Source organism: Pelophylax lessonae (assembly GCF_965119305.1).
Source record: "Pelophylax lessonae genome assembly, chromosome: 5".
In the NCBI taxonomy this organism is placed as follows: Eukaryota; Metazoa; Chordata; class Amphibia; order Anura; family Ranidae; genus Pelophylax; species Pelophylax lessonae.
Window position 1 is genome coordinate 553,786,402 of NC_138772.1, and position 25,149 is coordinate 553,811,550.

The window sequence follows — 25,149 nt, forward strand, 5'->3', positions numbered from 1 at the left end:
CTACGAAAGATGGACATGGCTCGGTCATAGGCCTTCCTGGTGTTGGATGACAGAGCCATACGGGCCAACTCCCGTCCATGCGCCAAGATCCGGGCTAGTCCAGGACCAGATCCTTGAACTCCGGGGTCCGCGTGGGGCATCTGTCGGCCGTCGGGTGGAGGGCGAAGAAAACCTGCAATTTGGAACGGGAAAGAGCGTCAGCGGCTGAGTTGGAGTGACCCGGAATATGCTCACAATATAGAAAAAACTGGTAAGTGGCAGCTACCAAGGTCAGCCTGCGGACCAGCCTCATGATAGTCAGGGATGATGACCGGCCTTTGTTGATAATGTCACAGGCAGCCATGTTGTCACTGAAACATTTGACTGCCATCCCTGACCAGCACCTACCCCAGGTGACAGCTGCCGCCACAATAGGATATAACTCAAACAAAGCTGAGGTCTCCTGGAAAGCAGGTAAGGCAAGTGACTCGGCCGGCCAACTATCCCTGAACCATGAGTCCCCAAAGATGGCCGCGAACCCGGTATTGGCGGCAGCATCCGTCCAAAACTCAGGGGACTGGGCAGAGATGGGCGGGATGAACATGGAGATGCCGTTCCAGCTTTCCAGGAACTCAACCCACATGCCCAGGTCTGGAAGACCTGGCAACAGCCGCAGGAACCAGGAGATGAAAGACCTGCCCTGGGGGATAATTTGCATGGCAAAGTTCAACGACCCGATCAAGGACTGCAACTCCTTCCTTGAAAAAGACCCTAGTTCCAAGAACCTGCCTACCACCCCACGAATGCGTCCAAGTTTGTCCTCAGGGAGGCTGGACTGCATAGAGACGGAATCCAGGGAAATCCCCAAGAAATCCAACCTGGTGACCGGTCCAACCGTTTTGCCTGGTGACAGAGGGACCCCTAAGGTGGAAAATAAGGCCATGGTACTCCTCAAACTGACCGGCGTGCAGTTGCTACGCTCGACCAACAGGAAATCGTCTAGGTAGTGCAAAACCGAGGGGCACCTGGAAATATTCAGAAGGAGCCAGCAGAGCGTCTCTGCGAAGGTATCGAATATCCTAGGGCTGCTTTTGGACCCAAAGGTCAGCCTGGTGGCGAAATAATATTTCTCCCTCCACTTAACACCGTGGACGTGCCATAAGGAGGGGTGAATGGGCAGAAGCTTGAAAGCGTTGGCGATATCCGTTTTACTGAGCCAAGCAGCCCTACCAGCCCCTAAAATGGCCTGGATGGCATTGTCCACGGTGGTATAGTGGAGAGAGAACTCGGCTGAAGGAATAAGGGAATTAAGGCTGGGGTTGGAGGAAGAATGAGGAGCCGACATATCGATTATCAAACGTTTTTTATTGGTGTATTTACTCGTGGAGATACCGATAGGGTTGGAACGCCAGGAGGAGAAGGGGGGGGCCGGGAAGGGACCTAACATGAACCCCTCCTGCACTTCCTTCTCGAGCAGAAGATCCACCGACTGCGGGTCCTCCCTGGCCAACAGTAAGTTGGGACATTCCAATGTCCCAGTGGGAAGAGACACCAGCCCCGTGTGGAACCCTCCCAAGAACCCCTGAACCAGATACTCCACCAGGTGAGGAGACGGATGAGCCTGCAGGTAAAACTCCAACACCTCAACTTTGACCCCGGTTAGTCATTGTTTAGGGTTGATCTTGGACGGACACATAGATTTAGTATGGGCCCTGAAACAGATGGAGCAGACATGGAGCAGCCTGCAAGCACTGAAGCTGCATGCCCCCCCATTAAAATTGTTATAAACCTGGGCCTTACCTAAGAAAACAATGGGACGACCCAGCTTATCCCTCAGGCCACGCTGCTCAGACCTGCCAGCACCCCCCCCAGGACCCCGGCCGGGGCGGATTCAGCCTCCACAGGGCAAAGGCTGGCAGAGTGTGACGTGGAGGAGCATGTGGCACAGGAGGGAGGTGCCAAGCCTGCAAAGTGCCTGCAGAACAGCTCGGTATCCAAAAGACTCCAATCAACTTGAACGTTGAATTGCGCCAAGGCCGCCGCCGCCTCCGTCGAGACTTACTTGTGGAAGTCATAGAAGGTGAAACCCCCGTATTTGTGCCCTAGATCCACGATCTTATGCAGGTAAAGATCTAACTCTTCCCGACGCTGTGGGTATACAGAACACAAGACGTCCCTGTAGATACCGAAGGCCAGGACAAACTCTGGGATAGTGAGCTTCTTATTGAGCCTGGGGTCCCTGGCCTTCATGACTACGGACAAATCCCCGTAACTATAGACCTTATTTTCGACCATGTCCTGGGAGGCGATGAGGAGAGCCACCAGGTTGACATCCTTCCCTTCCAAGATATCCTTGCGGAGAGCTGGGGGGACCAAGTGGGCCGGGGTGATAATAGGAGAAACCGTAGAAGAAGGCAAGATGGGAACTGGGGGCCTACCCTGATCACTAACGGGAACTGGGGTCAGGACCGGCAAGGAAGGAGAAGGACCCCCTTGAGCCGGACTGGCGTCCTCCAGTTTAGTCAGCCTATCTCCGATGGACTGCAAGGAAGATAGGATGGAGTCCAGGGTCCCCTGTATAGCAGACGTACAGCCCTGAGAGCTGGTGCCCAGTCCAGGATCTTCTGGATGTTCCGTCATCAATCTGAAAAGTTCCGCCTTCCTTGCTGTGGCCGGGAACGGGATACCCTTCTAGGGTAGCACCGCCGAGATCTTCGGAATGGTCCAAGACCCATAGGAACCCAGCGGGGATGGAACCCGACGACCCCTGGGGGTACCAGACCCGACAGGGGTGCTGGGTCTGGCTGGCGTGGAGGGGGATGAAGACCCTTCTTCCAGGATGGCTCCTTGAGGCCCGCTGTTGAAGGAAACAAAAAAAAAAAAAACACCCAAGTCCGATTAACGACCGTAACGTGTATGGAGAATCACTGGCTGGCTAGCTAGTGCCCACAGGCGAAAAACGTAACTACCCCGTGATAGGTGGGCCCTGCTAGATGCCAAGCGGCTGGTGAGAGGCTCTACCTATGATTTGGGCGAGGGGCGAGAGCCACTGACGTGGTGGCGGGAAGTTGGCCTCTCGGTGACAGTACAGAATTAAACGTGTGGCCGTGACAGGTGAGACCCTGACTATAAACCCATGAGAAGGGTGGAGCGAGGCGCTAGCTATGGTTTGGCCCGAGGGGTGGAAAATCTCCGACGAGATAGGGAGGTTGGCCTCGCGGGACCGGCTAAAAAAGGGGGGGGGGGCTATAGGGCCAGCACCTGAAACCCTAACAGCCAGTTTAACTAGCCCTACAGGGGAGGGGGGGGGGGACCAAACATGACAAGAACAACACAGTTGGAGTGCAACAGCAAAACAGTGTCTACGAAGAGGACAAACGACATGAAGTGTGGTATGTGCACAGAGGTGATGAACCCGTGACGGAGCACAGGAGCCAAATGGCATCCGCAGGTGAATCACCGAAGTGTGGAACGAGCCTGAAGTGTAACCGGAAGGGGCCTAACCACCGGGCGCAAGCCCGACAAGTGACTAAGTGTGTGGTGGCCCAAAGAGAAGAACCGGCCTAACAGTGTCTATGAGTGACACCGATGGCGTCTGTGACGACTAGATGAGCGGAGCCGTGAAATACATGAGGAACATAAACCTGAAGCAATACCTGATGCCGGCGTTGAAGGACATGAAGAACCTGAAGAAAAAAGGCAAAATGGTCAAAAGGGGGGTCAACCCATGACCCCCCCTAGAAAAACAAACATGGAACCAGGAACAACACAACCCTGCAATGCTGATGAGCCCCCCCCCCAACCCCCAGGCACCAACCCCCCCCCCCTCTCCGAAGGCAGAGCGACCCCCCAGCAAGGTGCCCGTGGCACCGAGATGAAATACATGAGATGAGGTAGCCGAGGCTTACAGGCAGGCAGTGAGTGCAGGGGGGCACAATAGTCAAAGGTAGCCGTGACCTGGCAGAGAGGCAGGCAGAGTGTGCAAGAACCAGTGTAATGGGGTTAGCCGTGGCCTTGCGGAGGCAGGCAGTGTGTGCAGGAAGTTTCCCCCCCCCTCCTCCCCATACCCCGCAGGTACCTGATCCCCTGCTGAACAGCAGGGAGAAGCAGCAGAGTAGAGCTGGCAGCTGGAAATGCAGACGGCGGCTGGAAGCAAAGAAGATGGGGTGGATGGTCGTGCAGGATGAGCTCGGCACAGTGCTGGGAAGCGCCGCCGGGATGGAGGAGCTCGGCTCCAGCAGCGGTGTCTCCTGACACAGGTCCCGACCGGAAGTCCGGTCCACAAGACAGCAGTATCCGGCCGACGTCAGGTGACCAAACAAGAACACCTGACCAGCCGAGTGACAATCTGAGCAGCAGCAGGCCGGTATAGAGGAGGGGCGGCGCTATATAGCCCGCTAGCTCCTCCCACAAATACCGGCCTGCGGCCGAACACTTGTCTTTGGGAAATAGACGTATGAGTGCTGCCAGCATTGCTGCAGAGGTTGAAGGGGTGGGGGGTCAGCCTGTCAGTGCTCAGACCATACGCCGCACACTGCATCAAATTGGTCTGCATGGCTGTCATCCCAGAATGAAGCCTCTTCTAAAGATGATGCACAAGAAAGCCTGCCAACAGTTTGCTGAAGACAAGCAGACTAAGGACATGGATTACTGGAACCATCTCCTGTGCTCTGATGAGACCAAGATAAACTTATTTGGGTCAGATGGTGTCAGGCGTGTGTGGCGGCAACCAGGTGAGGAGTACAAAGACAAGTGTGTCTTCCTACAGCCAAGCATGGTGGTGGGAGTGTCATGGTCTGGGGCTGCATGAGTGCTGCCGGCACTGGGGAGCTACCGTTCATTGAGGGAACCATGAATGCCAACATGTACTGTGACATACTGAAGCAGAGCATGATCCCCTCTCTTCAGAGACTGGGCCGCAGGGCAGTATTCCAGCATGATAATGACCCCAAACACCTCCAAGACGACCACTGCCTTGCTAAAGAAGCTGAGGGTAAAGGTGATGGACTGGCCAAGCATGTCTCCAGACCTAAACCCTATTGAGCATCTGTGGGACATCCTCAAACAGAAGGTGGAGGAGCGCAAGGTCTCTAACATCCACCAGCTCTGTGATGTCATCATGGAGGAGGGGAAGAGGACTCCAGTGGCAATCTGTGAAGCTCTGGTGAACTCCATGCCCAAGAGGGTTAAGGCAGTGCTGGAAAATAATGGTGGCCACACAAAATATTGACACTTTGGGCCCAATTTGGACATTGTCACTTAGGGGTGTACTGACTTTTGTTGCCAGCGGTTTAGACATTAATGGCTGTGTGTTGAGTTATTTTGAGGGGACAGTAAATTTACACTGTTATACAAGCTGTACACTCACTACTTTACATTGTAGCAAAGTCTCATTTCTTCAGTGTTGTCACATGAAAAGATAGAATAAAATATTTACAAAAATGTGAGGGGTGTACTCACTTCTGTGAGATACTGTATGTAGTCAAGTCCCGTACCCTTCATTTATAGTGTTCTGTTAGATCTTACTTGCAGGGTTCTTCTGCCTAATTTGTCTCCATTATCGTGTTTTCGTTTCTGTGTATAAATGCCACATAACAAGATTAACCCCTTCAATACCGGGCACTTTCACCCCCTTCCTGCCCAGGCCAATTTTCAGCTTTCAGCGTTCTCACACTTTGAATGACAATTGTGCAGTCATGCAACGCTGTACCCATATGACATTTTTATAATTCTTTGAGACAGATAGAGATTTCTTTTGGTGGCATTGAATCACCACTTTTTCTTTTTTTATGTTTTGCTAGACAAACGAAAAAAACAAAAAACAAAAATTTGTTTGAAAAAAAAAAAAAAGATTTTTCATAGTTTTTGTAATAAAATTTAGCAAATAAGGATTTTTTCTCCTTCACTGATGTGCACTGATGAATCTGCACTGATGGGCACTGATAGGGGCACTGATGAGGCTGCACTGATGGGCACTGATGAGGCTGCACTTTTGGGCACTGATAGGTGGCACTGATGAGGCTGCACTGATGGGCACTGATGAGGCTGCACATTTGGGCACTGATAGGGGCACTAATGTGCACTGATGAGGTTGCACTAATGAGCTCTGATAGGTGGCACTGATGAGGCTGCACTTATAGGCTGCACTGTTGGGCACTGATAGACTGCACTTATAGACTGCACTGTTGGGCACTGATGGGCACTGATAGACTGCACTTCTAGGCTGTACTGTTGGGCACTGAAGAGATGGCACTGATGAGGCTGCACTGCTAGGCACTGATAGACTGCAATTTTAGGGTGCACTGTTGGGCACTGATGAAGTGGCACTGATGAGGAAGCACAGATGAGGCTACACTGCTGGGCACTGATGAGGAGACACTGATGAGGCTGCACTGATGCGGCATTGATAGGCACGGATAGGTGGCACCGATGGGCACTGATAGGCAGAACTGATGAGGGGGCACTGATAGGCGGCATTAATTGGCACTGATAGGCGGCACTGATAGGCGGTACTGATGGGTACTGATAGGTGGAACCGATGGGCACTGATAGGAAGCACTGATGGGAACTTATAGGCACTAATAGGCAGCACTGATGGGGCTGCACTGATAATCAGGCCACTAATGATCTGTGCCCTGATATCAGTGTCAATATCCCCTGCCAGAATTGCCAGTTACCAGCTCTCCTCTCCTCTGTGTGACAGTGTGTGAGGAAAGAAATGCCAAAAACCGGCAAGCTTGTTTACAAGTGAGGAGCTGCGATTGGACACAGCTGATCACATGGTAAAGGGCCGCTGTGATCAGCCCTTTCCCATCATCTGTGATAAGCCGTGTCCTAAGGACACCGGGGACACAGAGCGGGCCTGATCAGTGCCATCTTAAGAGCCTTATAGGCCCCTGGGTAATGCAGTGCACTGGGGCCCTGCCTACACAATCACCCTCCAGAATAAAAATGCTAATTATCGATAAGGCGATATTTATTGGTACCTCCAACAAAATCAGTGTTTAAACATTAACATAACGTTTGGACAATATAAGGATGTACAGGACTGATATAGGATAGCACACAGAGGATGTACATGGCAGGTATAGGATGGCACACAGAGGATGTACATGGCAGATATAGGATGGCACACAGAGGATGTATATAACAGATATAGGATGGCACACAGAGGATGTATATAACAGATATAGGATGGCACAGTGAGATGACTTACAGGGCAGGTACAGGAGGGCACATGGACACAGAATGTACATGGGAGGTATAGGATGGCACACAAGAGGCTGTACATGACAGGTATAGGATGGCACACAGAGGATGGCACACAGAGGATGTACATGGCAGATATAGGATAGCACACAGAGGATGTACATGGCAGGTATAGGATGGCAGAGACAGCGGATGTACATAACAGATATAGGATGGGACAGTGAGATGACTTACAGGACAGGTACAGGAGGGCACATGGCACAGAATGTACATGGGAGGTATAGGATGGCACACAAGAGGCTATACATGACAAGTATAGGATGGCACCTAGAGGATGGCACACAGAGGATGTACATGGCAGGTATGGGATGACACAGAGGATGTACATGGCAGGTATGGGATGGCATAGACAGAGTATGTACATGGCAGGTATGGGATGACACAGAGGATGTACAGGACTGATATAGGATGGCACACAGAGGATGTACATGGCAGGTATGGGATGGCACAGAGGATGTACAGGACAGATATAGGATGGCACACATAGGATTTACAGGACAGATATAGGATGGCACACAGGATGGCACAACGAGGATGTACATGGCATGAAAAGTATGGCACAGACAGAGGATGTACATGGCAGGTATAGGATGGCACACAGAGGATGTACATGGCACACAGAGGATGGCACACAGAGGATGTACATGGCAGGTATAGGATGGCACACAGAGGATGTACATAACAGATATAGGATGGCACGGTGAGATGACTTACAGGACAGGTACAGGAGGGCACATGGCACAGAATGTACATGGGAGGTATAGGATGGCACACAAGAGGCTGTACATGACAAGTATAGGATGGCACCTAGAGGATGGCACACAGAGGATGTACATGGCAGGTATGGGATGACACAGAGGATGTACATGGCAGGTATGGGATGGCATAGACAGAGTATGTACATGGCAGGTATGGGATGGCACAGAGGATGTACAGGACTGATATAGGATGGCACACAGAGGATGTACATGGCAGGTATGGGATGGCACAGAGGATGTACAGGACAGATATAGGATGGCACACATAGGATTTACAGGACAGATATAGGATGGCACACAGGATGGCACAACGAGGATGTACATGGCATGTAAAGTATGGCACAGACAGAGGATGTACATGGCAGGTATAGGATGGCACACAGAGGATGTACATGGCACACAGAGGATGGCACACAGAGGATGTACATGGCACACAGAGGATGGCACACAGAGGATGGCACACAGAGGATGGCACACAGAGGATATATATGGCAGGAAAAGGATAGCACAGACAGTCGATGGAGAGAAAAAAAAATCAAGCAGCCTGTAGCAGTCTGATTACCTTCCACCAGGAGGTGGGTGGAGCCATTCTTCTAGGTGCGGAGGAGAGGAGGATGAGCCGACGAGGAGTATCCTCCTCCGCTGTGTATGATGGGTCCTCCTCAGAACGTCACTGGTTGCTAGATGCCAATCGGCTGGCCTTCCTAGCAATCAGTGCAGCGGAGACTCAGAGCAAAACCAAAGCAGCCGGCGCCCGCTCCCGGCAGACAACGGGGGGGGGGGGGGGGTAATGGGGGGTGCCCTAGACCACCAGGTAAACTAATCTGGCCTGGGGGGGGGGGGACAGATCGGTGTATAAATACATAGGGGGGATATGATCACTATGTATAAATATATAAGGGGGGATATGATCACCATGTATAAATACATAAGGGGGGATATGATCTCCATGTATAATACATAAGGGGGGGATATGATCGCCATGTATAAATACATAAGGGGGGATATGATCACCATGTATAAATACATAAGGGGGGATATGATCTCCATGTATAATACATAAGGGGGGGATATGATCGCCATGTATAAATACATAAGGGGGGGATATGATCACCATGTATAAATACATAAGGGGGGGATATGATCACCATGTATAAATACATAAGGGGGGATATGATCACCATGTATAAATACATAAGGGGGGGATATGATCTCCATGTATAAATACATAAGGGGTCCATATAGTGAACTTGGTGTTGAGTTATTCACTTTAAGGTCAACACAGAGGACAAGGGGGCGCTCTTTACATCTAGAGGAAAACAGATTTCATCTCTAAATACAGAAAGGTTTCTTCACAGTAAGAGCTGTGAAAATGTGGAATAGACTCCCTCCAGAGGTGGTTCTGGCCAGCTCACTAGATTGATTTAAAAAAGGTCTGGATTCTTTCCTAGGTGTACATAATATATATGGGTACTAAAAATGTTTTAGGTAAAGTTGATCCAGGGAATATCCGGTAGCCTCTCGGGGGATCAGGAAGGATTTTTTTCCCCTGCTGTAGTAAATTGGATCATTCTTTGCTGTTTTTTTTTTTTTTTTTTTTGCCTTCCTCTGTATCAACTGCGGGTATAGGATTGTGTATATGGGATTGTATGGTTGGGTTTTCAATACTGTTTTTTTTTTTGGTTGAACCGGATGGACTTTTTTCAACCTGACTAACTATGTAACGTATACATACACACATACATACACACATACACATATACATACACACATACATACACACATACACATATACATACACACATACATACACACATACACATATACATACACATATACATACACACATACATACACACATACACATATACATACACATATACATACACACATACATACACACATACACATATACATACACACATACATACACACATACATACACACATACACATATACATACACATATACATACACACATACACATATACATACACACATACATACACACATACACATATACATACACACATACATACACACATACATACACACATACACATATACATACACATATACATACACACATACACATATACATACACACATACATACACACATACATACACACATACACATATACATACACATATACATACACACATACACATATACATACACACATACATACACACATACACATATACATACACACATACATACACACATACATACACACATACATACACACATACACATATACATACACATATACATACACACATACACATATACATACACACATACATACACACATACATACACACATACATACACACATACACATATACATACACATATACATACACACATACATACACACATACACATATACATACACATATACATACACACATACATACACACATACACATATACATACACACATACATACACACATACATACACACATACACATATACATACACATATACATACACACATACACATATACATACACACATACATACACACATACACATATACATACACACATACATACACACATACATACACACATACATACACACATACACATATACATACACATATACATACACACATACACATATACATACACACATACATACACACATACATACACACATACACATATACATACACATATACATACACACATACACATATACATACACACATACATACACACATACACATATACATACACACATACATACACACATACATACACACATACACATATACATACACATATACATACACACATACACATATACATACACACATACATACACACATACATACACACATACACATATACATACACATATACATACACACATACACATATACATACACACATACATACACACATACACATATACATACACACATACATACACACATACATACACACATACATACACACATACACATATACATACACATATACATACACACATACACATATACATACACATATACATACACACATACATACACACATACACATATACATACACACATACATACACACATACATACACACATACATACACACATACACATATACATACACACATACATACACACATACACATATACATACACACATACATACACACATACATACACACATACACATATACATACACATATACATACACACATACATACACACATACACATATACATACACATATACATACACATATACATACACACATACATACATACATACACACACATTCACATGCATCTCTTGTAAACCACTTAAAATAACATGCATATATGTGTGACGAAATGCCAAAACAAACACATGTGTATGAACAATTCCTTTCTTACTCTTGTAGGTGTGAATGGAGGATTAGAGGTTCTCATGTCACTGCTTAAATATGTCAGGAAAATATATGATTGAGGTTGGGTGGATTAACTAAAGGCAAACAGACTGTGCACTCTGCAGGCGCAGCTCCACTCATTTTCCTTAGTAAATGTAAATGTGGTAAAGATTTACTTTGTACAGAATAACCAATCAGATGCAAGGAAAATAAAAACCAGCATTTTTCTCTCCCTTATACATTATATTCTCACACTGATACATTGTATACTCATCACACTGATCCATTGTATACTCATCACACTGATACATTGTATACTCATCACACTGATACATTGTATACTCCTCACACCGATACATTGTATACTCCTCACACTGATACATTGTATACTCATCACACTGATACATTGTATACTCATCACACTGATACATTGTATACTCATCACACTGATACATTGTATACTCCTCACACTGATACATTGTATACTCCTCACACTGATACATTGTATACTCGTCACACTGATACATTGTATACTCATCACACTGATACATTGTACACTCATCACACTGATACATTGTATACTCATCACACTGATACATTGTACACCCATCACACTGATACATTGTACACTCATCACACTGATACATTGTACACCCATCACACTGATACATTGTATACTCATCACACTGATACATTGTATACTCATCACACTGATACATTGTATACTCATCACACTGATACATTGTATACTCATCACACTGATACATTGTACACCCATCACACTGATACATTGTATACTCATCACACTGATACATTGTATACTCATCACACTGATACATTGTACACCCATCACACTGATACATTGTACACCCATCACACTGATACATTGTATACTCATCACACTGATACATTGTACACCCATCACACTGATACATTGTGTACTTATCACACTGATACATTGTACACCCATCACACTGATACATTGTATACTCATCACACTGATACATTGTACACCCATCACACTGATACATTGTATACTCATCACACTGATACATTGTATACTCATCACACTGATACATTGTACACCCATCACACTGATACATTGTATACTCATCACACTGATACATTGTATACTCATCACACTGATACATTGTATACTCATCACACTGATACATTGTACACCCATCACACTGATACATTGTATACTCATCACACTGATACATTGTATACTCATCACACTGATACATTGTATACTCCTCACACCGATACATTGTATACTCCTCACACTGATACATTGTATACTCATCACACTGATACATTGTATACTCATCACACTGATACATTGTATACTCATCACACTGATACATTGTATACTCCTCACACTGATACATTGTATACTCGTCACACTGATACATTGTATACTCATCACACTGATACATTGTACACTCATCACACTGATACATTGTATACTCATCACACTGATACATTGTACACCCATCACACTGATACATTGTACACTCATCACACTGATACATTGTACACCCATCACACTGATACATTGTATACTCATCACACTGATACATTGTATACTCATCACACTGATACATTGTATACTCATCACACTGATACATTGTACACCCATCACACTGATACATTGTATACTCATCACACTGATACATTGTATACTCATCACACTGATACATTGTACACCCATCACACTGATACATTGTACACTCATCACACTGATACATTGTATACTCATCACACTGATACATTGTACACCCATCACACTGATACATTGTGTACTTATCACACTGATACATTGTACACCCATCACACTGATACATTGTATACTCATCACACTGATACATTGTACACCCATCACACTGATACATTGTATACTCATCACACTGATACATTGTATACTCATCACACTGATACATTGTACACCCATCACACTGATACATTGTATACTCATCACACTGATACATTGTATACTCATCACACTGATACATTGTACACCCATCACACTGATACATTGTATACTCATCACACTGATACATTGTATACTCATCACACTGATACATTGTACACCCATCACACTGATACATTGTATACTCATCACACTGATACATTGTATACTCATCACACTGATACATTGTACACCCATCACACTGATACATTGTGTACTTATCACACTGATACATTGTATTCTCTGATGAGCACTGATGTGGCATGGATGAGGCACTTATGAGCACTGATGTGACATTGATGAGCGCTGATGTGGCATGGATGAGGCATGGATGAGGCACGGATGAGCACTGAAGTGGCATGGATGTGGCATGGATGAGGCACGGATGAGCACTGATGTGGCATGGATGAGGCACGGATGAGCACTGATGTGGCATGGATGTGGCATGGATGAGGCACTGATGAGCACTGATGTGACATTGATGAGCACTGATGTGACATTGATGAGTGCTGATGTGGCATGGGTGAGGCACGGATGAGCACTGATGTGGCATGGATTGGCATGGATGAGGCATAAGTGGACATGGATGAGCACTGATGTGGCATGGATGAGGTCTAATGTGGCATGGATGTGGTATGAATGGGCACATATGAGGCATGGATGAGGCTCAGGGTCTTGGCAATCTTCTTATAGCATAGGCCATCTCTATGTAGAGCAACAATTCTTTTTTTCAGATCCTCAGAGAGTTCTTTGCCATGAGGTGCCATGTAGAACTTCCAGTGACCAGTATGAGAGAGTGAGAGCGATAACACCAAATTTAACACACCTGCTCCCCATTCACACCTGAGATCTTGTAACACTAACGAGTCACATGACACCGGGGAGGGAAAATGTCTAATTGGGCCCAATTTGGACATTTTCACTTAGGGGTGTACTCACTTTTGTTGCCAGCGGTTTAGACATTAATGGCCAAGTGTAGTATCTGTTCTTATCAGCTGTGCTATCACCTGACCTGATTAAGGTTGGGTGGTGGCCATGCAAGCCTGCTGGAGTGATGGGGGCTTGGAAACAGAAACCTGGGCGCCCACAGCAATGGCCACTCTAGGAACTTTATGGGGGGGGGGCACATAAGATGCCACAGTGAAAACTGGGGGGAGAGTAATGCAGTGTGCAACGATACCTTTTTATTGTGCTAATCTAACACTGAAAAGACAAACTTTCAAGAATTTTCCTTTTCTCCTCAGGCATTGCTTTAGACCCGAGAAATAAGAAAACTCTTAAAAACTTTTCTTTGTAGTTTAAAGCAATTTCATCACACAGTTTACTCAGTAATAACCCCTAGTATTGGAGCCAGTTTATGCAGTTATAACCCCCTACTATTGGTGCCAGTTTACACAGTAATAGCCCCTAGTATTGGTGCCAGTTTATGCAGTAATAACCCCTAGTATTGATGCCAGTTTATGCAGTTATAACCCCCTACTATTGGTGCCAGTTTACACAGTAATAGCCCCTAGTATTGGTGCCAGTTTATGCAGTAATAACCCCTAGTATTGATGCCAGTTTATGCAGTAATAACCCCTAGTATTGATGCCAGTTTATGCAGTTATAACCCCCTACTATTGGTGCCAGTTTACGCAGTAATAGCCCCTAGTATTGTTGCCAGTTTACACAGTAATAGCCCCTAGTATTGGTGCCAGTTTATGCAGTAATAACCCCTAGTATTGATGCCAGTTAATGCAGTAATAACCCCTAGTATTGATGCCAGTTTACGCAGTAATAACCCCTAGTATTGATGCCAGTTTATGCAGTTATAACCCCCTACTATTGGTGCCAGTTTACGCAGTAATAGCCCCTAGTATTGGTGCCAGTTTATGCAGTAATAGCCCCTAGTATTGGTGCCAGTTTATGCAGTAATAACCCCTAGTATTGATGCCAGTTTATGCAGTAATAACCCCTAGTATTGATGCCAGTTTATGCAGTTATAACCCCCTACTATTGGTGCCAGTTTACGCAGTAATAGCCCCTAGTATTGTTGCCAGTTTACACAGTAATAGCCCCTAGTATTGGTGCCAGTTTATGCAGTAATAACCCCTAGTATTGATGCCAGTTAATGCAGTAATAACCCCTAGTATTGATGCCAGTTTACGCAGTAATAACCCCTAGTATTGGAGCCAGTTTATGCAGTAATAGCCCCTAGTATTGGTGCCAGTTTACGCAGTAATAACCCCTAGTATTGGTGCCAGTTCACACAGTAATAGCCCCTAGTATTGGTGCCAGTTTATGCAGTAATAACCCCTAGTATTGATGCCAGGTTACGCAGTAATAACCCCTAGTATTGGAGCAAGTTTATGCAGTAATAGCCCCTAGTATTGGTGCCAGTTTACGCAGAAATAAAGCCTGGTATTGATGCCAGTTTACACAGTAATAGCCCCTAGTATTGATGCCAGTTTACGCAGTAATAACCCCAGTATTGATGGCAGGTTACGCAGTAATAACCCCTAGTATTGGAGCCAGTTTATGCAGTAATAGCCCCTAGTATTAGTGCCAGTTTACACAGTAATAAATCCTAGTATTGATGCCAGTTTATGCAGTAATAACCCCTAGTATTAGTGCCAGTTTACACAGTAATAAAGCCTAGTATTGATGCCAGTTTATGCAGTAATAACCCCTAGTATTGGTGCCAGTTTACACAGTAATAGCCCCTAGTATTGGTGCCAGTTTATGCAGTAATAACCCCTAGTATTGATGCCATTTTATGCAGTAATAACCCCTAGAATTGATGCCAGTTTATGCAGTAATAATGCCTAGTATTGGTGCCAGTTTACACAGTAATAACCCCTAGTATTGATACCAGTTTACGCAGTAATAACCCCTAGTATTAATGCCAGTTAATGCAGTAATAACCCCTAGTATTAATGCCAGTTTACGCAGTAATAACCCCTAGTATTGGAGCCAGTTTATGCAGTAATAGCCCCCAGTATTGATGCCAGTTTATGCCGTAATAACCCCTAGTATTGGTGCCAGTTTATGCAGTAATAGCCCCTAGTATTGGTGCCAGTTTATGCAGTAATAGCCCCTAGTATTGGTGTCAGTTTATGCAGTAATAGCCCCTAGTATTGGTGCCAGTTTATGCAGTAATAGCCCCTAGTATTGGTGTCAGTTTATACAGTAATAGCACCTAGTATTGGTGCCAGTTTATGCAGTAATAGCCCTTAGTATTGGTGTCAGTTTATACAGTAATAGCCCCTAGCATTGGTGCCAGTTTACACAGTAATAAAGCTTAGTATTGGTGCCATGCTCTCAGCTGGTGAGTACTCCTGGCTGGTACTGCTGGTGGATACTGCTGGCTGGTACTGCTGGTGGATACTGCTGGCTGGTACTGCTGGTGGATACTGCTGGCTGGTACTGCTGGTGGATACTGTTGGCCGGTACTGCTGGTGGATACTGCTGGCAGGCACTGCTGGCTGGTACTGCTGGCTGGTACTGTTGGTAGGTATTGCTGGCTGGTTCCCGACCCACCATCCCCCAGCATTAGTGTGACAGGAAGCATGCGGCTGCAGTAGAGGGCAGAGCCAATACTTTCTGTATCACTCCCGTGACTGTCACAGGCGGAGACGGAGTACATTTGGTTATACTCCGCCTGTGACAGGAGCCGGGACTATGCAGGAAGCATCAGCTCCATTTCCTCTAGTGCCAGCTCCGTTCTTCACAGCGATGCCGAGGGATGGCGGGTCAGGAACCCACAATCTGGGCTTACCGACCCGCCCCCCCAGAGCAGGGGGTGGCACTGGGATCCTGTTGAGGGGGCACATGGGGGGCACAGTATCATTTTGGTGGGGCCATGGCCCCCTCTATCCTTCCCTAGTGACACCACTGGCCCACAGGCAGTTGGGGCACTGTAGTATTTCCCCCGGGAAAGCTGGAAGAGCCCAATAGCTCCTGATTTGAGAGGCCTACCTTGTCTGGCCATGGACTGGGAAGGCAGAGAGTCCACAATGTCTGTGCCCTCTGGGAGTGGTCGCCCCAGAGGTGCTTTTGGTAATACTTGGGTGTGGGACCCCAATGTGTGAACCGACACATGGTCACATCTCCAAACACTTTTTCTGCACTGCGCCTTTTAGGGCTGGGCCTTTTGGCTAAAGTCTGGGCAATTTTTTGATAGCAGGCCTCAGGGCCCGGCCAGTGCACCATGCCTTGCCACTTATTTATTTATTTTCTCCCACTTTTTGTCACTTTCACTGATGTGTGTGTTTTCTCTCTCACTAAGATGGTGGGTGTGAGTCCTCAGACTTGCCCTGAAGTCTAGGGGGAGGATATGCTGCCCTTAGGCTCCTACCTCCTCTGTTCCTTGGAGGAGGGGGGATTGCCCTGCCCCAGAAGAACCAGGTTTGCCAGGCTAGGTGGACTATTGAAAACTCTTTGTCCCTGACAGGAGCCTTGTGCCCCGGGGGATCAGGGTAGAGGTCCTACCCCTGCAGAGGGTGGACAAAGCACACTCTAAGTGCACTTTTTTGCGTGTGTTCACTCATTTCAGGATTCGCACCATCGTGGATCCCCCCCCCCCATCGAGCTCAGCACAGTGCTGGGCAGGCTTGTTTCGGGCTAGCATTGCTTGGTCACAGTCCCCACCCACAACCGGCCCCTGTAAATTATGCAGTCGGTGCCGACCCGCCAATCTGTGCGCATGGTTGAAAAATCACTTCCTACTTGTGTAACCCATCTGGCGGGTGTCACCTGGGTGCAGTCCACCCTCCCCCCCCCCCTGCACCCCCATGGTGACACCACTGATAGACAGAAATAAAACTAGCAGCGTAGGTGAGAGCTTGACAATCTGTCAGATTTTTATTTTTCTTTGTCCCTGTTGCAGATTTTCTGCCTCCTATCCCTCTGGTGAACCATAGTCACCATGCAGGGGAGTAAACCTAACGGGGTCTTGGATAGCAGTAGGGGCTTCTCTACAATTTATGGGGCCCCATAGCAAAATTTTGATGGGGTTCCCCAGCAGGGCCACTGATAAATGGGGACCACCAGTCCTTCTGTAGGAGGCCCGGGCACAAAGGGTGGCCCAAACAGCAGGGTGGTGTGGCCCAGGGGAGGGGCAATTACAGAAGGAAGCCCTGTGTGGCTCTCTGCAGTAGCTGAAAGCTGGTTTGTACCCCTCCCTCTGCTGCAGGGGAGAGACACAGTGCATGGTTGCTGTAATTACTTCCCCCACACCAATCTCCCTCCCTGTTCTGCCTGATTCCCCCATGTGCCCCCTCTGTCACTTTTCCGCACCCTCCATCCCTTCCTGCGGCACTAATGTCTCGCTCCCTGTCTCGCCAGCTGCCGCAGGTAGCGGGAATGTATCAGGATAGGGAGTGGGGGAAGGGGCCAGTAAATATGTAATTTACCGACCGCCCTTCCTTTTTTGAATGCACAAAGTGAGAGTTCGGTACTGATCGCTCCTGTGTCCATTGATAACTGAGCATAGTAAACTGTGTTTACTATGCTTCAGTTTATAAATCGATAGGAGCCTCTGTCTACTGTTCATTCATCTTTAGTGCAGCTGGGGCTACAGAGAAAGGAATTGAAGATTCCGTGTCCTCAATTCCTTTTTCTGTGTCAAGGGGGAGACGTCGGTGGTCTGTTTAGATCCCTGATATCTCTCCAAAGCCCCGCCCCCAACAGCGTTGTAAAAAAAAAAAAAAAAAGAAAAATGTAAAAAAACTGTTTAAAAAGTGTAAAAAATAAAATTGCAATTTTCTTTTTTAAATGTAAAAAAAGTTAAAAAAAATTCTAAAATAAATGTAAAAAATAAAATTATAAAAAAAAAAAAACCAGAATTTAAAAATGTATTATTTTTTTCTTTTTAAAGAGTAACTCCACTTTTGTTGAGAAATAAACATTCCCCTCTGGGTGATCTCTGTACACTGCTGGGATTGTAACAAACTTTGTTGCAGATTCCTATCTTTTGTTATTCTGAAGAAATCATTGTTTGTTCCTCTGTGCTGAGTGGGTCTAATGGGAGTGGTTTCATAATTATCTATCAGCTGTGGCACCTGCAGGGCTCTAATGAGGAAATCTGCTGGGCCTGCATCCCTTTAGACGTGTTCCTATTGGGAGGATCTCACCAGAAATGGCATTTGTGTTGCAGGGGATGCCAGAAATCTGACCTGTATCTTAGTGCAGACTTCTGGGAAAATTGGTGAGCCAATCACACAAGCAGGAAATGATGTTTCTGGGGGTGTGGTCAGTATACATTCTGTATACAGAACAGCTCCAGGCGGCCATATTGCATTGCATTTTCAGAAAATGATAACAGCTGCAGATTGAAAAGGAAAAGGAATTTTTAATAACATTCAATTACAATATGATTTGTGTCGCAATTGTATACGCTATATTGTTTTTTCTTTATTTGCTATTTGTTCCCCAGGAAAGTGGAATTACCCTTTAACCACTTCTGGACCGGAAGGATTTGCCCCCTTAATGACCAGGCCATTTTTTGCGATTCGGCACTGCGTTACATTAACAAGACAATTGTGCGGTCACGCGACACTGTACCTAAATAAAATAGATGTCCTTTTTTTTCCCACAAATAGAGATTTCTTTTGGTGGTATTTGATCACCTCTGCGTTTTTTATTTTTTGTGCTATAAACAAAAAAAATTGTGACAATTCTGAAAAAAAAAAACAAAAAAACAATTCTTTTCACTTTCTGCTTTATAACATTCCCAAGAAAAAAAAAATATGTAAAAATCTAAATTTTTTACCATTTTAGGCCAATTTGTTTTCTGCTACATACTTTTGGTAAAACAAAATCGCAATAAGTGGATTTTGATTGGTTTGCACAAAAGTTATTATGTCTACTAACTACGGGAAAGATTTGTCATTTTTATTTTTTTTTGTTTTTTTTTTACTAGTAATGGCGGCGATCTGCGATTTTTAGCGGGACTGTGACATTGCGGCGGACAGATCAGACCCCTAACTGACATTTTTGACACTTTTGGGGGTACCAGTGACATTACTGCAGTAATCAGTGCTATACATATGCACTGTTACTGTAAAAATGACACTGGCAGGGAAGGAGTTAATTTTATTGGAGAGGGAGGGGTTAATGTATGCCTGGTGCTTACTGACGTGTGTGGGGGGAGGTGACTGAGTGACACAGGGACAGATCGCATGTTCAGCTATGCTGAACCCTGCAATCTGTCACTTAGGAGATCCACCCGCTCTGTTTACACAAGCGGGCGGATCTCCAGACTCGATTCCCCGACGATCGGGGAAGAACAGTGGTGATCACCGCCTCTCCTCCCCTGGCCCAACTCCCGCTGTGACTGAATACAGCGGGAGCGAGCCTCCGGCAGCGCGCGAGCGCCGCCCACAAGGGGAGGAGTCCAGCGACGTAGGTCTACGTCGCTGGACGGGAACGAGCCACTTTGCCGCAGTAGAGCTCGAGTGAGCTGTCGGCAAGTGGTTAAGGGGGGTAAAACCTTCCGAAGCTGAAGTGTTTGAAGAAAGTTCTTTTCAGGAATTATAAACCTCAAATGTCGCTTTTGTAGCTAAGAAGACCCTCTTGGATTTTTCAGCCTCAGGAATAGTGTTGGGCATACAGGGTTAGTTTCAGTGCTGGCCCGGGATTAGGGCTCTCTTAATGCATGGGCACTGCCCAGGGGCCCCAGGTGCGCAGGGGGCCCTTATGATTTTGCATTACATCATACTTGCCAACTGTCCCAGATTTGCCAGGACAGTCGTGATTTTTACTAAGCTGTCCCAGGCAGCATCCCAGAATCCGGGCTGCAGGGACAGAAGCCGCCTGTCGCTGGGGTAAATCGACATCTTCCCCAAATACTTCCTTTTTTTTCAATAGATTGTAATTTAATATATTACCAAATGTGTTTAAATCTATCAACTATTTATACTTTAATTCTTGAGAGTGGGTACATAAATTGGGGCAGACTGGTAGGGGCCCTCATGCATTACTTTGCCCAGGGGGCCCATGACGCTATTAGGACAACCCTGACTGGGATGACCAGAAGCTCTGAAGGCAAAATAATCGACTCAGAGGAGGGGTGTGAAATGTATGACCAGCGGGAGCCGGATCCTGTGACTCCGATCTCAGCTCTTCTACAATGAAGGCATCAGAAAACCTCCCTGGTTGGGCCCCTTTTCACCCTTGGGCCCCTTCTCACCCTTGGGCCCCTTCCCACCCTTGGGCCCCTTCTCACCCTTGGGCCTCTTTTCACCCTTGAGCCCCTTTTAACCCCTGGGCCCCTTTTCACCCTTGGGCCCCTTTTCACCCTTGGGCCCCTTTTCACCCTTGAGCCCCTTTTCATCCTTGAGCCTCTTTTCACCCGTGGGACCCTTTTCCCCCTTGGGCCCCTTCTCACTCTTGGGCCCCCTTCTCACCCTTGGGCCCCTTTTCACCCTTGTGCCCCCTTCTCACCCTTGGGCCAATTTTCACCCTTGGGCCCCCTTCTCACTCTTGGGCCCATTTTCACCCTTGGGGGCCCTTTTCACCCTTGAGCCCCTTTTCACCCTTAAGCCCCTTTTGCCCCTTGGGCCCCTTTTCAGCCTTGGGTCCCTTTTCCACATTGAGCCCCTTTTCCTCCTTGGGCCCCTTTTCTTCCTTGGGCTCATTTTCCTCCTTGGGCTCCTTTTCCCCCTTGGGTCCCTTTTATAAACCTTGGGTCTCTTTTCACCCTTGGGCCCCTTTTACCCTTGGGCCCCTTTTCCCCCTTGGACCCCTTTTCACCCTTGGGCCTCTTTTCCCCCTTGGGCCCCATTTCACCCTTGGGCCTCTTTTCCCCCTCTGGCCCCTTTTCCCCCTTGGGCCCCTTTTCCTCCTTTGGGCTCCTTTTCCCCCTTGGGCCTCTTTTCACCCTTGGGCCTTCTTCTCTCCCTTGGGCCCCTTTTCACCCTTGAGCCCCTCTTCACCCTTGGGCCTCTTTTCACTCTTGGCCCCCTTTTCACCCTTGGGCCCCTTTTCACCCTTAGGCCCCTTTCCCCCCTTGGACCCCATAGCTGCAGTGTGGGCTGCTATGTCTACAGTTACGCCACCGGATAGCAGTAATATCCTGACAGAGGGTTTAAACCCTTCCCCCACCCCATCCAATAGAGGATAACCCTAAATTACAAACTTTATACTGGATACATCAGGAGCCACATTGTATAGTTTACAAATATTTGTGGACTGAAAAAAATCTCACGTTAGGGTCCCCTTCAGAGTCCCCCCCCTTACATTAGGGTCCCAATCAGAGTCCCCTCACACATCAGAATCACAATCAGAGTCCTCCCTTGCATCAGTGTCCCCATCAGAATCTCCCCTTATATGAGGGTCCCCATTAGAGTTCCCCCTTTCATTAGGGTCCCCATCAGACTCCCTCCTTACCTCAGGGTTCCAATTAGAGTCCCCTTTACAGCAGGATCATCATCAGAGTCCCCCCTTACATCAGAGTCCCTATCAGAGTTCCCTCCTTACATCAGAGTCACAATCAGAGCCCCCGTTACTTCAGTGTCCGCTTTAGAGTCTCAGGGTCCCTATCAGAGTCCTCCCTTACATCAAAGGCACAGTCTGAGTCCCCTCTTACATCAGTGTCCCCATCAGAGTCCCCTCATACATCAGAGGCACAGACTGGGTCCCCATTAGAGTTCAACCTTTCCTTAGGATCACTACTAGACTCCCTCCTTACATCGGGTTTCCCATCAGAGTCTCCCTTACAGCAGGGTCCCTATCACAAATCCTTGATACATCAGTGTCCCCTTCACAGTCTGACCTTATATCAGGGTCCCATTAGAGTCCCCTTATAAATCAGAGTCACAGTCAGAGTCCCCCTTACATCAGTGTCCCCATCAGAATCTCCCCTTACATCAGGGTCCCCATTAGAGTTCCCCCTTTCATTACGGTCCCCATCAGACTCCCTCCTTATATCAGGGTTCTGATTAGAGTCCCCTTTACAGCAGGATCATCATCAGAGTCCCCCCTTACATCAGGGTCCCTATCAGAGTCCCCCCCTTACATCACAGTCACAATCAGAGCCCCCCTTACTTCAGTGTCCGCTTTAGAGTCTCCCCTTAGATCAGGGTCCCTATCAGAGTCCTCCCTTACATCAAAAGCACAGTCTGAGTCCCCTCTTACATCAGTGTCCCCATTAGAGTCCACTCATATATCAGAGGCACAGACTGGGTCCCCATTAGGGTTCCCCCTTTCCTTAGGATCACTACCAGACTCCCTCCTTACATCGGGGTTCCTATCAGAGTCTCCCTTACAGAAGGTTCCTCATCAGAGTCCCCCCTAACATCAGGGTCCCTATCACAGTTCCTTGATACATCAGTGTACCCTTCAGAGTCTCTCCTTATATCAGGGTCCCGTTAGAGTCCCCTTATTCATCAGAGTCACAGTCAGAGCCCCCCTTACATCAGTGTCCCCATCAGAGTGTCCCCTTACATCAGGGTCCCTTCAAACATCAGAAGCACAGTCTGAGTCCCCCCTTACTTCAGGGTCCCCATTAGAGTTCCCCCTTCCCTTAGGGACCCAACCAGACTCCCCCCTTACATCGGGGATTCCATGAGAGTACTTCTTACAGCAGGTTCTCTATTACAGTTCCTTGATACATCAGTGTCCCCTTCAGAGTCTCCCCTTATATCATGGTCCCTATCAGAGTCCCCTCAAACATCAGAAGCACAGTCTAATTCCCCCCTTCCATAAGGGTCCCCATTAGAGTTCCCCCTTTCCTTAGGGTCCCCACCAGACTCCCTCCTTACATTGGGGGCTTCCATAAGACTCCCTTCTTACATCAGGGTTTCCATCAGAGTCCCCCCTACATCAAGGCCCCTATTACAGTTCCCTGATACATCAGTGTCTCCTTCAGAGTCTCCCCTTACATCAGGGTCCCCATCAGAGTCCCCACTTTCATCAGGGTCCCTATTTGAGTCTCCTCATACATCGGTGTCACAGTCAGAGTCCCCCTTACAGCAGGGTCCCGATCAGAATGTCCCCTTACATCAGGGTCCCTATCAGAGTCTTGTCATACATCATAGGCACAATCATAGTCCTCCCCTTAGATCAGGGTCCCCATCAGAGTATCCCCTTACATCAGGGTTCCTATCAGAGTCCTCTCATACATCAGAGGCACAATCAGAGTCGCTCCTTACATCAGAGTCCCAATCAGAGTCCCCCCTACATCAGGGTCCTTATCAGAGTCCCCCCATACATCAGAATCCCCATCAAAGTGCCCCTTATATCAGAAAGGAAGACCATAGACAGCCTTTGCTGAGCTGAATCCTCAATCATTGCACACTGAGGATACACCACTGACCCAAGCTGGGGGTGGATAAAATCTTGTAGTGGGCCAAATGTGGCCCATGGGCCGTAGTTCGGAGCCCCCCTGGTATATACAATATAAATGAAGTTGTGAGGAATGTTGGACAATCGGGTCTGATTACCTGTATTTGTTTGGGTGGAGCGTCAGTCAGTTTGAAGTTGAAGTTAGTCCCCAGCTTGTGGTTACATTTCCTGATGGCGTTGTCAATAACGACGTCCTCGGAGGCGTCTGTAATCACCGCGGACAACGCCAGGACCAGCGCCGTCTGTATCCAGAGCTCCATTCCTTCTCCCCTTCCAAGGCGATCAGGACGTGCGTTCTCCTGGACTCAGCTCAGCAAAGTGTTGGGGATTACAGCCGGGAGTTCCTATTTACCTTCGCCTTTGATTTACTCTAAAGCCCTAAAACCAAATACGGGAAAGTCAAAGCCAGACAGGCGGCTTAATTCCTCCGATGACAAGGCGTGTGTACCTTGTCATCCCAAAGATG

General features: G+C 47.0%; 1 protein-coding gene across 1 annotated transcript in view; it reads right to left on the bottom strand.

Moving 5' to 3' along the window:
* Window positions 1–24,943, bottom strand: part of LOC309555793 (uncharacterized protein) — a gene marked incomplete at both ends in the record, with an annotated part of 43,010 nt that extends 18,067 nt beyond the window's left edge. The window contains one exon of the mRNA XM_082257956.1: window positions 24,782–24,943. Coding sequence (XP_082114082.1) covers window positions 24,782–24,943 — 162 coding nt within the window. The remainder of the gene's footprint in view (window positions 1–24,781) is intronic.
* Window positions 24,944–25,149: the final 206 nt, after the last annotated feature.